Here is an 18,361-nt window from a genome sequence, read left to right on the forward strand (position 1 = left end):
ATGCCGCCGTGCCCAGGCCTTCACCGAGGCCTTGACCGAGGCCTTCACCCGTTTTGACTTGCCAGTGGAGTTGATCCTGGACAATGCGTCTTATTCCATGGCCAAGGTGTTTGTGGGTATGTGTGCTACCTTTGGTATTAAGCATCGCAAAACAGCCACATATCACCCACAGGCCAATCCTACTAAGCAGCTGAACTGGAACCTCAAGCCCTTGCTGACATCCTTCGCATAGCAATACAGGGATTGGGAAGCCTGTCTTGATGAGATCGGCTTTTCCTAGTGAACAGTGGTCAATCGTTTGACCAGATACTGCTTCGGGAGAGATATGCCTAACCCTATGGACCACCTTCTGCGGGTGGCAGTGGGACGTGCGCCACGAAAGCTAGCCCATTTGTCTACACAGTAGAACGGTGTTCGCAGATGGACGCAGCCCTCGACGTGGTGCATTCAAACTTGGCAAAAGCGCGAGTTGGATAGAAGGGTCAGTACGACTGGTCGTACAGGGACGTGCACTACAATGTCGGTGATCTCGTCCTCTGGCGCCGCCACGTCTTGAGTTATGCCATAAAGTCCATCTTGGCCTCCCTGTCGGCCAAGTCGGCCAATGTGTCGCCTCTGGTGTTCAAGCTGGCTGACTCTCAAGGGAGACAAGATGGCAGTCCAGTTAACGTCTCCAATCTCAAACTTTTCGTTGCCCGCTGAAATGACTTAGAAAGGAGGGAGACGGTTACTGAACCACAGGAAAACTGTGAGAAGGCTGGTCCCAAGTCAAACCACCGGTACAACCTGCGGAAAGGCACTTAAGCACCACCCTTTCTCCCAATAGAAGGTAGCTGGACTTTATTTCATGCCATGTTAGTAAAGGGAGAGTAACTACTATGGTGTACTGACGCACATCTGGAAGCGGCACAAGGCCTACCTGGCGGAAAATACCCTCTGATGTGCTTGTCCAAGCCTTACCCTTACAAGCGCCCCCTTTGTTGGGTAGCACCGTCAGGTAGGCATTCTTTTCGGCAAGCTGACTATGCCGGAGCCTTTCCGATGTCTTCCAGCACCCAACTCTACCGTGCGGCCAGTCTGTTTCTGACGGGCGGACTGATGTCCCCTGATTTTTTCCGCTGTGGCCTGGTTCTCACCTTCCGCCCCTGCTGACACCACCATCCAGCCCAACTCTCCTGACGGCATTGGCAGCCGCTTGCAGTGGCTGGTCCACCCACTCAAGCTATGACCAAGGCTCGAGTGTGGTCACTGAGGCTTCTGTTCCAGGCTGCGTGCCATTCGTGCAAGCCCTCGTCCCATCAACTTCCGGTGGTTCACTGCTGCACGCACCTTGCAGCCACGTCTCGCATGTTCCTGGCTGCAATTTTTTTCCATCCGGCAAACTTCAAAGAAGCTGGTAACCACCTGTTGTGCAGTTCTACACCGTTTCTTTTGAGCCGCGAACCTCGTTTCTGGCAATTGGTTCTCTCTATTGTGGTGAAACTTTTGGGGGAACTGTGTAACCTTGGCCGACCATGGACTCGTGTCAACGTAAGCGACAACCTCGCCTCTCTGTGTTCTATGACACTCTTCTTCCATCCTGGCCTTCATGGGGAGGACATTTTCCTGCTGGACATTGCCCTGTTGACCAGCCCCCTGAGAACTGAGCCGAACTTGCTACTTGGCCTCGGACAGCCTCTTTCACAGGCTTACCTCAATGGAAGTGCTGTGCCAATTGCGCCATTCTACGCCCATCTGACCTGCTGTGCCTCAACGGCAATTTGCACGTGCAACACAAAATTTAGTAGAGTTTTACCATCGACCGAGCAACACGAGTGAGCTACACAACGGACACAACCACGTTCATATCAAATTAGTTCGAGCACGTTGTATTTCTGTTCATGCATGAATCTTGCCTAAGTGGACAGAATGCATGAACCCGGTTAAGAAGGCGTTTGTGTGCATACCTCATTATGCCACTCTATACGTTTTTTAACAGCAAAACTGTTAGTCAAACTGTAAAGACGGCAGTGGGGTAGCAAAAGACTCGCCGCATCGTTGCCGCGCAACCGCCGAGTATCACACGGGCTCTGTGATGGAGACTCTCAAACCATATTAACTGCAAAAAAATAATAATACAAATAAAAATCAGTTTCACCGGTGAAACGATGATTGCAAGAAAAAAATTTGTAGTGTAATGGTAACGCCGCAAGCGCTCTTTTTGTTTTTATTGTTGCCGCACCATTACGGGTGTAACACTGCCTTGCACAAACCCTGCCCGAATGACTGGGAACCATCTTGATAATCTTAGAACCTTCCGATGAGATTACGCGCACAACGCATACATTAGAGTTTGTTCTGGACCTTACGCGCCCACTAGCGATAACTCCGGACTCTTCGAGAGCACATGTATGAATGCCAATGCACTTCGCTGCTTGGCACCTTATCGATGACCAACATTCTATGTTCACTGCTATATGTGTATAGCATGTATTTCTTGTAGAGTGACGTTTTGTTTTCCCAGCAGAGGTTCATTCAAATAAAAAGTTCACTCATGAAAACAGCGGCTGCTGCCTTCGTCAGCATCCCGACCCCGTGACAATACAAAGGTTGGCAGCTAACTCTTTTGGATGTGGCATCACGACCCTCAAGGAAATGCTGGTCGAAGAGAATAAGTAAGGCCTCTCCAGGGAGAAATGTTCTTATCGCACAATCTCTTCTCGTTGAGAGTGCACCATGTATAATGGCTTGCGAGCTGTGCGTTAATGCTTGCCGATAGCTCGCGTGCGAGCTATCACAACCACGCTCTCAGAATCGAAGTTCATCGCTGCTGCTCAAGCGACCCACGCTTTCCCCCAGGTCTTTTCATGCTCGTTTAAGACAGGCGGTGTGTTCCCTCTCTGCTTGACATTCGATGGCAGGTCTAACACAAGGTGCGATGCTATCGCGTGTGCCCTTTGAGCGACGAATATCGGCCGCTTCTTCTATTGTCTGCTTTTCCTCTCATTGTCATCCCTATGACTCTTATCACCTTTTTTTATTACTTGTCGGGTGTGAACACTCCATTTGCAGTTTGTAATATTTTATATTTTTGGCACTCCAAAATGGCCTGAGCCAGTAGCGTTATTGCAACAATAAAGAAGAAGTGAACCTTGTGTGTTGGATTTGGCGTGGTGATTTTCAAGTAATTATTCTGTTCTTCAGAACCGCAAGGTCTTTTTCAATAGAATAACTCTGAAACGAATTCAGTAATATCCAATAGACAAACCGGGTATAGCCATATTCAAGCTGAAGTAGTGCATGTTGTTGGGCTAGTGTGTCAATTGATCTTGAAAGCATGTTTAAACTGCACTTCATGTGTGTGTGTTATGTATGTCTACCGTGTTAAATGTGTCCTCGCGCAGTTCAAACATGTCTTCAAAATAGATTAGCCAACTAGCCCAACAACATGGATTGCTGAAGTATATTTCTTCTACACTAGGCTCCCCTGTGCTTCGTTTGTGCGTGTTCTATATCGAGCATGTCTTTTTTGTTCAGTTTAAACATGCGATATTCGTACAGGGGGTTACATCACCCTCGTACATCAGTTTAAAAATGATTTGACAATGACAAATTGCAACTGTTACACTTTAAGCCACCAGTATTCAGCTTCCAGCTTGCGGTAATGTAACTACTATATTCAGAAAACATTTGCTGCTGCTGAAGTTATAGTAAATGTACGTGTTCCTCACAAATTCTCCTGGCATTAGTTATTTCCTTATATGTGTTCTCCCTTGCCTTTTCAGGCACGATACATGTGCGCTGTGACGCATGACATCCTTGGTAACTCCGTGCCTGTCGCAGCGCTGCGAACCTCGTGAGTCCCTTTTTGTCATAATTTGCGAAATGTGTGTGTAAAATATGCTGCGATTTAAGATTTGTTTGCCTACATAAAGTAGTGCACTATTAAAAAACAAGTAAAGGAGGTAGTTAAATGAACTGCTGCAACTAATATTTGATTACTTGACAACAAAAATTAGGAAGATGCAAACAGTTTAAAGTCTTGTAAAATGCATAAACACTTGCATGTTTATTGAAGTTTGTAGACCTTGAGAGTGAAGGTTAAATTCTAGTGATATAGTTTGTAACTGTCAGTGTCAATGATGTTGGGAGGCCCTGCCGATCTAAAAACGATGTTGTGGCAGACTCAGAAACTTCCACTTTACGTTTAGGCCTGCGACGCCTTAAAGGGACCTTGAAACGTTTTTTTTTTTTTTTTTAAGTTTTGTCAGTGTTTAGAAGGGTTGCGGTTGCTGATCGGGCGAGTTGGTCATCCATGAACGTAGCGTTGAACGTAGCGTGTATTAGCGCAGTACATAAAAGAAAGGGACACGACACAGACGTATAGATAGGTAGGCCCTATTTTTTTTTCTTGCCAATAACACCCATTTTATACATCCGCGACCGAGCACAACTCATCTTGCGCGTGTTCTTAAACCAAGGAACGTCATCTCCTTTTCTGACAAGGAAATCAATGACGAGCTTATACACAAATGGCCTAATTCTTCTATAGCCTCGGCTTCTTTTATCTCCCGTGTGAGCCGATCTCTAGAACGACCGATAATTATGCAACCATACAGATCAGGGGAGCACCCACAACCTTTGCAGTGTGCCGCCAGGAATCCTCCCGCCGTAAGCTTATTTTTCACATTATAGCAGTGCTCGCGTAATCTGTCATTCAGACACCGTTTTGTTTGCCCAATATAATACATCCCGCAGGATAATGGAAACTTGTAGATGACACAGGATACACAAACAACGAATATAATGTGGTGTTTCTTATCACAAGCTGGGAGTGTTACGTCCCGAGTGAACGGCGCAGTAACCAAGCAAGAACATGGAAGGTTTATTTTGCGTGTCTCGCTTTTATGTGCTCGGCGATGGCGATGACGTCATGTCATGATTGGCGACACGCTTGCATGACGTAGCACATCTCCCCCTTTTACCAGTTGAACTGTTGAGGTGGTCGCCGTAGCCTGTTGGACCGGCGAAGCGGCGGCGGTGCCTCAGGTTGGCTAGAGGGCGGCGACCCCGCCGGCGTGGGGTCAGCCATGCCGGCTGGCATCGGCGAGGTTTCGTTAGCGGTGGTGGTGGATGTTGTAGCGCCCCCTGGCTGCGTCGTGTTCAAGTCCTTCGGAGTGCGCAGCCGCAGTTGGTTCGCATGACGACGTTGCTCGCCGTCCGGCGTAGACTCAGTCGTCATCCAAGCCCCTTGGGTACTGCTGACCACTCCCGGCAGCCATTTTGGCCGGCTGTGGAAACTTCTCAGCCACACCGGCTGTCCTGCACAGAACGGCATGGTGGAGGAGCGCTCTTCAAGACGCGGTTCCCCGCCTGCACTCGGGAGGCAACAGTCTAGCCAGGTCCGTAGCTGATAACCCAGCAGTAGTTCGGACGGAGACTTCCCAGCCTTTAATGGTGTTCGTCGGTATCGGCATAAAAACTCACTGAGACATTTAATAAATGTGCCACCCCCTTGGCTTTTTCGAAGGCCTTCCTTGATCGTGCGAACCGCGCGTTCCGCCAGGCCACTTGACTGCGGGTGGTAAGGTGTCGTCGTCACGTGGTTGATCCCGTTCATTCTTACGAACTTCTGAAACTCGGCTGAGACGAACTGTGGCCCATTCGGCCGATGTTACCGGTGATAACACCCCTTCGTTTACCAGCCAATCTAACTCTGCTGATACCATTTGTTTGAGCGCATACGGCACCGTCCGTGCCTTACAAAACCGGGGTCTTGCGCCTTCTTTGACGGTCAGGTGTACCGGTGGCCCTTGGAGCAAACCCAACCCCGGAGCAAAGACATCACTGTACTTTGATAGCGTGGTTTCCACCATTCTGTCCGCATTTTTGCCTGCACACTCGCCACCTCGTTTCCAGTGAGTACCGGCACGCCTGCCGTATTGAAGCTGCAGATAGTGTCACGGCCGCAAAGCATCGGTCCCGGACAGTCGATGACGAAAAGTTCGGCCTTAATGGTCGCGCCACTCATGGTCGCATTGAGTTGCAATTTTCCGTTGATAGGAAGTGGGCCCTTGAAACACGACAGCTTCATTGTTGTGGCTTGCAAATGTGGCCATTTGCCTCGGTGTCGCTCGAGCACTGACCCCGGAATAACACTCACAGGTGAACCCGTGTCTACCAACATCGTGAGCGGCACTGCTTTCCAACTTATCTGGCGCAAAATAGGCTTTATGTGCGCGCTGTCCGTCACTTGATGCGCAGTCAGCGTGTATAAAGCTTCGCAGTCCTCCGAACTCTCTTGTGGGTCTTGCGAAAGGGCGTTCGTTTGTTGCCTCCGATCAGTGTCTTCGTCCGACGCTCTACACACTCGTGCCAAGTGGCTGCATTTCCAGCATCGATGGCACACTGTTCGGAGATGACGACAATCATCCGCTTGGTGCGAGGATGCACCACAGCGGATGCAAGGCCGATGCTCATTGCGAGATAGCCCACTTGCTTTCTTCGACTTCGAACATGAGAGGCCCGGCCGGATAAAATTCGTTGTGTCGGCTACCGGGGAGGGCAGTGGCTGCATGTGTTGCGCGTTTTCCCGCGGCGGCCTCAGCAGCCATTACGAAGTCTTCTGCTTCCTTCAAAGTCAGGGAACCGCGGGTCAACAACAGACGTCTTACGTCACCGTCTCGAACACCACATACAATGCGGTCCCGCAGCATGCAGTGCAACATGTCGCCGAAATTGCAGTCTTCGGCCATGCGGCGAAGGGCGGCTACAAAATCCCGCACTCGCTCACCTTCTGTCTGTGTGCGCGTGAAGAATCGGTAGCTGGCTGTTGTTTCGTTGACCTGTGGCTCGTAGTGGCTCTGCAGATGCTTGATGACATCGCTGTAGGTGAGGTCGTTCACGCTTTTGGGGTGGCATCGTCCCTGAAGTACTTTGACGGCGCCATTGGACAGAGCCGCCACCAGCAGGGCTCGTTGTTTTGCCTCGTCTGTGATTTCCTGTGCTTGAAAGTATGCTTCCAAGCGTACCATGTAGGCGGACCAGCCTCCTTCTTCCGTGAATGCAGGCGCCTGTCCCGGCGCCATCGCTGCCTGTTTCAGCAGCCGCACTTCAAAGCCTCCTCCCACCGCGTCGATTCGTGCCTCGTCGCCGCTGTTACGTCCCGAGTGAACGGCGCAGTAACCAAGCAAGAACAAGGAAGGTTTATTTTGCGTGTCTCGCTTTTATGTGCTTGGCGATGGGGATGACGTCATGTCATGATTGGCGACACGCTTGCATGACGTAGCAGGGAGAGCAACAATTCTTGGACAAGTGAGCTTGCAAAGCTCCCCTAGTTTCTCGGGCGCTGAAAAAACGACACGTACATTAGCTTTCTGGGCCACTTTCTTTAAGTTGCGAGAAATTGTGTGCATGCAAGGGATAACACCTACTCTGCAGCCCGAGTACTCCAAAACTTTACGCCTGTTTTCTTTTCGAGACTCTTCGAGAGTGCGTTCGGCAACAGAAACCGGTAACAGAACTGGGTAGCCTGCTTCGGTTAGACGCTTGCTTTGGGTCTCGAAACTGGACGCCATCTTGTGGTGACACGATTTAGTCACGGCATTTTTAAAACACAAGTTTGCGATGCCCCTCTTAATGAGTTTTGAATGCGCAGAAGCGAACAAAAGAAGAGGCTTATTCGCTCGCGGCTCATATCACCAGCACGTGTGGTTTTCCAAGAAAAATAACCTGAGGTCCAAAAACCAAATAGAACCCCCTTGTGGAAGTTCGCAAGTGACCTCCAGGGGCGCGAGACATCCCTTAATCGCGGGCAATACGTCATCAACCTTCGCCTCGACGTCAACAGAAGTGCAGTCAATGAAAAACAGGAAGTTGTCGACAAAGCGAAAAACTTTGTGCACTTTGGTGTTTTGTAGTGTTTTAGACAAGGTAATACTAATACGAGATAAAAACAAATCACTAAGAATGGGTGCTATACACAAATCGATGCACATGCCCTTTTTTTGCAAATACAGTGCGTTGTTCCAACAAATAAAAGTGGACGATAAGTAAAACGATAAAAGTTCTAAAGAATGACTCATCGACAATGAAGCTTCGTCTTGCAAGTGCATGGTGCCATATTCATCGATGGCATGTTCAATAAAAGACAACAGAGCACTGTGAAGGATTTAATAATACAAATCTTTTATATCTACCGAAAATGCTTGATAGCCTGTTCGGGGATGGTCCTTCAAGAACTCTACCTCTTGATCAGAGTTCCTAATCAAGAACGGATCAGTCACGGGCAAACAATTAAGCTTGGCTTGAAGAAACAAAGCGACTGACTTCTGCCAGGTGTCATTCTCTGATACAATTACTCTTAAAGGGACGTCTGGTTTGTGAGTTTTTACACTGAACAATACCTGGAGGTGACATCGTTTGCTATCATTAATACTCTTCCGTAGCTTATCGAGATTGAGCCTGCCACAAAGTTTTTTGGCCTGCGCTTTAGCCTTAGTCAGAGTGATGTCATCATTTCGTTTGAAAACACTGGATGGCCTCGTCTGCCTTGGCACAAAACGTGCCTGTAGGCAAAACGGCGAAGCCACCTTTCTTAGCGCCTACTTATCTCTACGTCTGTGTCGCGCCTACTATCTAGCGCCTACCTATCTCCCTGTCTGTGTCAAGTCCCTTTATTTTATGTACTGCGCTAATACACGCTATGTTCATGTCAGTGTTTAGCCTAGAACATCATCAAACAATTCGCATCACAAATTTAGTGATGCACCGTGTACCAAGACCGCTAGAGACAATTATATTATACCCTCCTTTTTCACCTCTTCCTGGCCTCCCTTGTTTGTGCGAGCAGACGTTTGGTGTGTGGAGACACCATAGACTCGAGCTAACAGGGTGGGGTTCGACTCTCCCCCACTCATAGCCATGCGTGGCTTAGCCGTGTCTGGGGAAAAGCTGATCTTGAGGGTTGAGGCGATGCTGGATGTTTGGACCTTCGAGGCCCCCCGTTAGAGGCAATACACCCCTTTGGCCCCGGCTTCACCTAGACTGCACCCCTGGGCTGACCCACCCAGAGGAAATCGTCAGTCGCCTTTCCTATCTCTTTCTTCCCTACATCTTTGTCTTTATTATTTTTATCTGTCTTGTTTACTCCTCTCTTCTATCTACTTCTTCATTTCTCGGGGACAAGGGTTACCCTGGTGTAAATATCCAATCTTGGGTAGATATATTAGGTTTTAGCAGCCATATAGCGCTTACGCTTACGTTCCCTCGTTGAGCTCGATGATGAGTGCCTAGCATGGGTGGCTAGCATAACCACTGAATAAGAAACACAACCGATGGGATCCCTTAATCCTCAACGAACCGATCCTCCCTGCAAAAGGTGGTGAACCAACGTAATTTTCTAACTGCCCCATGAAAAAAGTCAGCTTTCCCAAGTACCACATTATTCAATTCGACTGTGCAGAAAAGAAGGTGAGAAACATCTCATCATTTCTTGTGACAAAGTGCCTGGTTGAAACATTAGGTGCAGGCTGCAAATTCACCAAGACCGCCAGTGGTGACCTCCTGTTAGGATTGAAAGACTACTTGCAATTCCGGAGACTGCATAACCTAAGAGCATTTGACGATCAGCCCACTATCACACCACACTTAATATAGAACACCGTTAAGGAAGTTGTCTCGGACAGCTACCTGCTGGATCTAACAGAAGAACTCTTGACAGGCTAGAAGGATGGGAATGTCATCCAGGTGCAACGCATAACAATAGGAAGAGACTCCGAAGAAATTCCCACAAACACATCATACTTACCTTTGGATCTACAACACTTCCCACTAAAATATCAAGTGGATACCTCAAACTGCCTGTCAGACCCTTACATACCCAACCTGTGACACTGCTTTAAATGCCAGCGGCTTGACCATGGCTTCCAAAGTTGCCGAGGCCAGCTTACCTGCACCAAATATGGCACCGTTGGACATTCGGTTTATGATGAATGCAATTTCTAAGTTCACTGTGGCAACTGTGATGGAGACCATCCGGTATATTCCAGCTCCAGTGCAGCCTGGAAGAGGGAAAAAGAGATCATTACTATGAAACTGAAACTGAACACCAGTTTCCATGAAGTTAGCCAGTGCGTTTCCACGCATATTGCAGGGAACACATCATACGCCGAAGTGTTGTGAGGGGGGTCAGCATCACTACAGTTTTCAGTGATGCCCTGGACAATGCTTGGCATTACAAGGCAAACGCCATCAGCCCCCACAGCCTCGATTGCTCCTCCTACCCTGAACTTGGCCCCACCAAAGGTCGCTGTGAACCCTGGCAGCAGCCAGGGCACGACGCAAACTAAAAAGGTCCCCTCGACCTCGGGCTCAGTAGAGTTGAAGGCTGCATCTGTGGTGATGAAGTCTACCTCAAGAACAGGACTGTCTGGTGCCTTTCCATAGGTGTCGGGGATCACAAGTGAAGAGAAGAAAGAAGAGCGAAACCAGAGCTAGACAAGATAATGAATGGGCGAAAGAGAAAAACTGGTTGAAGGAAAAGAAGCAAGAACTGCACGCGGGGACACCATATTGAATGTGCACGCACAGTGGAGAACAGGGGTCGACACAGCGGAGAAAGGGGTGAATGGTCCAAGCAGCCTGGGTCCTGCCCCAGTATTGCCAAACCTCAGGAAAGAGCGCAGCGCGCTCTTTCCTGTCTCCCTTGTTTTCTTTCAAGTTTGTGCAGTAATTAAATTTTTCAAGTATTAATCAACTAGTCTGTAAAAAAGTATTGCTTCAGCAGAGCTTATCAGCGTCGGTGGGGAGCAGGGCACAACCGAGCTGCCTAAAGACCGCAGGTCTCCGCACACCTCCAGAGTTCAAGGTGGTGTAGGGGTTGGTGACTTCTTAAATTGTTGTCGCCACACGCACGTACACACGCACACACACCTCCGATGGTCAGGTCTCTTCTCCAAATGCGCCCCGCAAAGAAAGGCACAGTGTCCTTTGTTCCTCTCCCCACGCTAATGCACCAATTCACGATCCCCTCCTCCAGCGAGGAGAAAAAAAAACACGAAATAAACATCAAGCAAACAACAACACTCAAATGAAAATCAGCAGCAGCAACTGGGCGGAAACGACTTCTTTGCAAGCACTGGCTGTAAAGAAGTTAGCTAACTGAGACTAGACAGTAAAAATGAGAGCCTTCGGTTGCGGAAATAAGCCCGCTGTTCGGCGCGAAATCACTCAGGTGACCGCTTCCTCAGATTATACCGGCGCGTGGTCCGAATGTGGTCCGCCGCGCCGGGTATGCGCCGTTGCTTGCGTGAAGAGCCACTGGGCGCTGGCGCAGGCTCGTCAGACCTCGATGCAAAAGCTTTCAGGTCTGCGATGTTGGCATGGCTGAGTTTTCCCGAAAGCGGGTCTTTCAGCAAGTAAGCAAATGGAGTCCAAGCTTTCTCCATTCGGTACGGACCAAGCCACTTTGGAGAGAGCAAAGCTGAGAAACCCTTCCTCGTGTCGCTAAGAGTGTGGGTTGCGCTTCAGGACGAGGTCACCTACCTTAAATGAAAGGTGGCGATGTTTTCGATTGTACTGGGCCTTTTGCTCAGCCCTGGCCGATGCAAATTCTGCCTTGCTCTACTGAGAGCTCGACAAAGCCTGTCTCAAAGTGTTGAAGCGTTAGCAGAACAGTCTGCCGGTTCTTCCTCGTCCCCGAGCTGGCATTGCATGACACTGGTCACCGGATTTGCCAACTCCCTTCCAAAATTAACGCAGGCGGAAGAGAAACCAGTAGAGCGACTCTCGGAGGTTTGGATTGCAAATGCGAGTTCACTCAAATGGTCTGCCCAATCCTTCTGACTTTCGGCAAAGGCCGCCAACATTGGTTCGAGCGTGCGATTGGTTCGCTCCGTCAAGTTGGACTGGGAATAGTAGGGCGAAGTGATGCAGTGATCTATTCCTAGGGAACGACACGTATCACCAAACACCCGAGCGGTGAAATATGAAGCATTGTCCCTGATCAATCTTTTCGGAAAGCGGAACCGACACAACACTTCCTCTAGCCTCTCTAGCACCGCTCGCGCTGTCACTTTTCGCAGCGGAAACAACTCCAACTATTTGAAAAAATGATCAACCACTACTATCAGATGTATGAACCCCTGCTTACTGCTGGGGAATGGCCGCATTAGATCGTAGATGGCTACTTGCCACGCACACTCACTGACAGTCGGTTTCATCAAGCCAGGCGGCTTGCCACACCTTGACTTCACCACTTGACAGGCGTAGCAGGAACGGCAATAGCGAAAAATGTCATGCTTCATGCAAAGCCAAGTCACAACCTTGTTCAGTGTCGCAAAAACTTTGTAGCCACTCAGGTGACCGGCCATGGGCTCATCGTGAGAGGCTCGTAACAGTGCGCCTCTCAGACTTTTGGGCACAACCACCTTAAACGGGTCCACTGACTCCTCATCGGTGCCTATGCATTTCAGCAGGAGTCCATCATGGTCCATCAAGTATGTATTCGCGGGGGAACCAGCGACACACGCCGGTTCCCGTCCCCCTGCGACCGCCGCACTACCAGCAGCGTCTCGGCGCTCCGTCTCCCTGAGACCATCGCTCAACTGGCGACAAAACGGATCATCTTGCTGGGCCTTCAGTAACTTCTGTCTGCTGAAAGCGATTCCCATTCTCCCAATGGGAAGCCTGGTATCGTTCCCACTCAAGACTGCAGCCATCGCCTCCGCTCGCATTGGCGTCATAGGTTCGCTTCCCTTTCGCTCCAGGAGCCCTCTCGTCCGCTTCGCGGCGTGCTGCTTGCTTGGTCCGTGGAAAGGATTTGCTCGTCGGCGCACTCACCCTTTTCTCCGCTCGGCAACTCCGCCCCCGTTTCGCCAGCGCCGCTTGCTTGTGCAAAGGCACCGCTAGCGGTTGTCGCACCAGGAACTAGGCTTCTTGTAGACACTGGGGCACGATATAGCACGTCAGCTACCACGCTAGTGCTCCTTTTCTTATACTGCACTCAAAAGTCATATAGCTGTTTTAGGAGAGCCCAGCGCGCTAGCCTACCTGCAGGCTCACCGAGCCGCATCAGCCAGCTAAGCACGCTGTGATCTGTTTGCACCACAAATTTTGTCCCATCAAGATAGGCATCAAACTTCGCAGTGCAAACACGATGGCGAGGCACTCTCTCTCGGTCACGGAATAATTCCTTTCCGCGGGTATCAATGAGCTGCTGGCAAAGGCCAACGGCTGCAACACACTATCGTATTCCTGTAAGAGAACTGCTCCTAATCCCAGATAGCTTGGTTCAGTCTGGACAACAAACGGTCTGGGCAGGTCTGGGAGCTTGAGCTGCGCCGTCTCTACAATGGCGCTAGACAGACGGCAAAACGCCTCTTGCTGCTCAGGTCCCCATCGCCACGCAGCTGACTTACCTAAGAGCTTGGTCAAGGGCGCCTGCACTCGGGCACAGTACGGAATGAACGGCCGGTAAAAATTGGCCATTCCGACGAAACGGTGCAGGCCGCGTACGTCCTTGGGCGCAGGGAAATCGTGGATTGCTCGAAGTTTCTCCCAATCTGGCTCAATGGAACCTTCGCCCAGCGTGAAGCCAAGTAACTGAACTCGGGTTTGCGCTAGTTGGGCCTTTACGGGATTTATCGTCATCCCGGCGGCTCTCACCCTCTCGAGCACATCGGCAATGTGGGCCAAGTGCTCTTCGAAGGCTCGTGAATAAATCACGATGCCGTCGAGGTAGCACATGCAGTAAGACCACTTTGCTTCCCCGAGGACGCGGTTCATGAGTCTCTGAAAAGTCGCAGGAGCATTGCAAAGACTAAAGGGCATACGAGTGATCTCCAATAACCCTCTGTGGGAAGTGAATGCGGTCTTGCACCGGTCACGCTCATCCATCCCGACCTGTAGGTGACCTTTGAGGCATCTAATGTGGTAAAATACCATGCAGTGCCGAGGTTTCCTACGATAGAGCTAATCCTGGGGAGCGGATAGGCATCCTTACGAGTCACTCCGTTCAAACGGCGTAAGTCTACGCACAGGCGATGACTGCCATCTTTCTTAGGCACCAACACAATTGGAGACACCGAAGCGCTGGACGAACGGCGAACAATGCCAGCTGAGAGCATCTCGTCCAGCAAGCCGTCAATTACCTGCCTCTTGGCCTAGCTGACGAGGCTGGGGTTACACTTAAAAGGAAGCGCGTCGCCAATTTCGATCGAATGGCTCACCAAATCGGTACAGCCGGATAGATCGGTGAAGAGCTCACCGTATTCGCGTAACAGTGCCGACAAACGAGCCTTCTGTGTATCATCCAATTGAGTCGCCCAGGGGATCAAAGAATTCGGAGCCTTTTCGTGTCGTGCCGCTCAATTCCGATGGGGATTTTGAGGAAACGAGTGCATAGCCTAGGTGCCTGCCCCTGAAGTTTGCACGTGACACGGTTTCGACGCTTTTACTGCACTGGCAACGAAAAGCGCCGGTGAGCTGATGAACGGCTTTAGCTCGGAAAAAGGTCTGTCGCAATAGCCTCTATTTGCAATGTCCACTACGATACCGGTTTTTAGGAGAAAGTCCCCACCGAGAATCACAGGAACACTGAGCCCTGGAAGATGAACGAAACGCGCGCGTCTCATTCGGCTTCCCCATCTGACGGTCAACCTCGCGGTGCCTACCGACTTGGCCACGCCTTTCGCGAGGGTGAATGTCGTTCGGCTGTCCCGCAAGCGCACCGAGCGCTTCTGCAAGTGGGACAACACCTGTTCGCCAAACAACGAAGCGCTTGCGCCCGTGTCCAGCAACGCCAAGAAATTGCGAGCTACAATGGTGACCGAAATAAATGGCGCGTGCGCACCAGCAAGACTGCTTGCCCGGTACGCAGAGGGGAGAAGCAAGGGTTCGGCCGCTCGTGCCTTCACGAACGACCCGCGCTCCTGTTTCCCTGCCTCACAGGAGGCGCAAACGCGGAGCACTCCTTCGCTATGTGTCCTTGTTGACGGCAGCGGAAGCAGCGCACTCCATCGCGGTCTTTTTTCCGAGACGAAGTAGCTTCGAGCTGCAAGGGTCGGCATGCCGCGTGATCGAAGGAACCGCTCTGACGACCGTCACCACCGGTGATGCGCTGGGTCAAATTTCGTCCCTGCTTGCGCGCGTCGAGTTGCGATGCTGCACCGGCTGCACACCTCCCGTGCATGTAGGGGTCTAAAGCTCGATCGCTTATCTCCCACGTGCGCGCACCTGTAGCGGTAGCCGCAAAGGCAGCTCCGGCGGGCTGTTACCGCTGGGTAAAAGCCATGACCCCTCCCCACGCGCAGCGCGGTTTAAGGGCCTCGCTGGCTAGTGGTGGTGGGCGATAGGCACGTGTGGCGAGAATGTCGCCTTGAATGCCCTTTGCCTCGACGGGCAATTTCTTCAAATCACGGAAGCGACCGCTGTGCAGGTATGCCGAAAAGGTCGGGTGTGCCTGCCTGATCACGCGTTCGACGCGCTCCTCGTTCGAGGTTCTGGGCTCAGCGATAGAAAAAAGGTCTTCCATCGCGCGTATGTACTCCTGAAGCGACTCGTCAGGAGCTTGCGTGCGAAGCTAGAGCTCGCGCTGCATCCTACTGTCGTAGCCAGCGGGTAATAATTCGCGCAGGAAGGTCGCTTAGAACTCATCGAGGGTTTGCTGCTCGGTGGCCGGAAAGCCGATGCCACCTGGCCGCCGTGTCAGTCAGTGCAATTGGGACGACGCGTCCGAGCACTCAGGCGCGCCTCAGATCCCCACAAGGTTGCCCTGCTGCAACGGTTTTGACTAGCTGCTGAAGGTTTCTGGGAGAAGTTTGAAACTTCCAAGCCCTAGAAAAACGAGACTGGCCAGCAGTTTGCTGCCCGCATTTTTAACTACTCGATCGTTCGCTGGAGATGGGGAGGATAGAAAAAACATTTGAAGACCTCAGAGACCACATGATAGTGGAACAATTTTTGACCTCTTGTCATAGGGGAGTTACCGTGTTCCTCAAACAGCTGGACCTGAAAACCTTGGCTGAGCTGGCAGAACATGCGGACCGCTACCTGGAAGCTGAAGGCCAGAAAAATTTTGAAAAGGGAAAGGAAGAGAAAGACAAGAAAGAACAGACCAGGAGTGTAAGCAAATGCTTTCGTTACGGCCAAACAGGACATCGAGCCTCAAGTTGTCAGCTCGGCCGTATGCACAGCTCATTGTTGCAGTGCAACAAAAAGCTGGCTTTTTTTTTTCTTGAGCTTTCATATATTTAGATACGTGTACATATACGGTGAATGACGGCAGCAGCAACAACAAAAAACTATCCGAAACTGTTCATATAATTGCTATCGCAATAAAAAAAAATGCCCTCACCTCCCTGAAGGGAATTGTGAAGAAATGCGAATGCATTGTGTGGCGTCCATAACGACATTTCGCACGTGAGAATTCAGCATTTGAAGGATAATGCTTTCATATTTTTTTTCTTACATCGTACAGCCAATAGCGCCGTTTGCTGCACGTGACGTTTTTCTGTCACAAGGAGTGTGATATGAGTTTCGTGGCTGCTTTTGTAGCTAGCATGCACGGTTAAAAAATACTATGAGGTGAACAAAACAAACAGCGTTGTCGGCTCGGCATTGGCGTTTCACAGCGTCTTCAAGCACACATTTCTGGATGCTCTTGAGAGGCGCCCAGTCAGCGAGTGGACAAGAAAGTGGGGCGCTGGGAGGAGAGAGTGAACGGTGAGAAAAGGAGCGGCAAAGCACTGCACCCACCATCTTCTACTATCTCTCGCACCACATGCTCCGGTTGCTAGGGGTGAGGATAAGCGTGCGCCCGCAGCTGTCGCTATGGGAGAGGAAGTGAGAGCGAAGAGATCACACCTGCCGGCGCACAGACATTGGCAGATCCCTGCTATAGCTCGACTAAGAAATGCATTCACATTTTAAAGACAAGCAAAGCTGAAAGCTGTCAAGTGCCACACAATGCGCGCGCGTGCACGGCACCGAAATTGGAAGAGCAAACGACATGGACACAGGCACGGGTACCGCAGAAAACTATTCAGTAAAGTGCCCTCCATATGCAGTGCAGCCTCACAAATGCGACCCTAACTAAAAGCATGGGACTGCCAACGCTCAAAAGCAGTTTTTTTTTATTGTTTTAATTTGGAGTGTGTGTGTGATGGGGGGGAGCACACCCATGCATGCACTTGCGGAGGCGAGAACGGCGGCAATGCCGGCTTGTGGGGTGCAGGCTTGTCTGCCTGCCTCCCGCTCATCCGCATGCAATAAGGAGCGCTCGCCCTCGCTTGGTGCGCCGTGCGTTCCGCCGCCGCTTCATGCTTCTTTGGTGGCGAGGCAGCCGTGGAAGATCCATGCTCGTACCAAAATGCCAAATGCAGAGCATAATTCTTAGATTGTCTGTGGGGAAAATTCGTTACATCCAGGTTGTCTCTCACTGTTACTTTGTTACTTAGAGGTTGCAAATACATGAGCTTTTATAGAGCAGCGGCAGGGAACAGAAAAATTTTATTATATTGAGGAATTCTTTATATGGAAGTTCGTTATAAGCAGGTTTACCTGTACACAGGAAGCTAAAGTCTGGAACATGGTTAGTAAGATAGCAGGAAGACTAATACACTAACTCTCTCTCGTAAACACACAAGGTGACAGCTTGGAAGATCAGGTGAACTTTCTAGGCACACACTTTGAACAGATGTCCGGCTAGCGCCACTATATTGAAGCTTTCCAAAGATACAAAACGATAAAAAAACAAACGAGCAAAAATGGGCAAAATACGAGGCATACAATAAACCTATGTGTTTACCTGAGCTACAGGCATCACTAAACTGCTGCAATAAATTCGCCCCAGGTTCAGAACATTTAATATATGAAATGCTGAAAAACTGACCTCTCAAAACACAAAAGACCATACTCTCCCTGTACAATTCTATCTGGTTTTCCTGCGATATGCCTACTTCTTGGCAAGATGCTATTGCCATCCCTATATTGAAACAGGGCAAGGATGCATCTTCTGTCGCAAGCTACAGGCAAATTGCACTAACGAGCTGCCTATGCAAACTGTTTGATAAGATGATAAACTGCAGACTGATCTCTACTTCCTTGAAACAAACGATTTGCTTGACCAGTTCCACTGAGGGTTTTGAGAAGGTCGTTCTACCACTGACCACCTGGTCTTATCAAAGCCAGATTCGAGGCACTTGTGTACACAAGCAATACTTTCTGTGTTCTTCTATATGGAAAATACTTATGATGCTACAAGACATTTTGATTGATATATCAAAGGACATATCTAATTTTGGCGTGCATGGTAGAATGTTTATCATAATCCGAAGTTACTTGTTCAACCAAACATTCTGTCTTCAAGTAGGCAATGTTTGTT

The 18,361-nt window shown here is 50.0% G+C and overlaps 1 protein-coding gene across 4 annotated transcripts in view; it reads left to right on the top strand.

Annotated features, from left to right (window-relative positions):
* LOC119169143 (nitric oxide synthase-interacting protein) overlaps positions 1 to 18,361 on the top strand; it is a 264,086-nt gene that overhangs the window by 202,959 nt on the left and 42,766 nt on the right. For all 4 annotated transcript variants that reach the window (XR_012888699.1, XM_075882999.1, XM_037420244.2 and 1 more), the window contains one exon: positions 3,765 to 3,835. Coding sequence is in view for 3 of the 4 variants with exons in the window: in XM_075882999.1 (XP_075739114.1) it covers positions 3,765 to 3,835 (71 nt within the window). In the remaining variant the exon portion in view is untranslated. The remainder of the gene's footprint in view (positions 1 to 3,764; positions 3,836 to 18,361) is intronic.

Source organism: Rhipicephalus microplus, chromosome 2 (genome assembly GCF_043290135.1).
Source record: "Rhipicephalus microplus isolate Deutch F79 chromosome 2, USDA_Rmic, whole genome shotgun sequence".
NCBI lineage: Eukaryota > Metazoa > Arthropoda > Arachnida > Ixodida > Ixodidae > Rhipicephalus > Rhipicephalus microplus.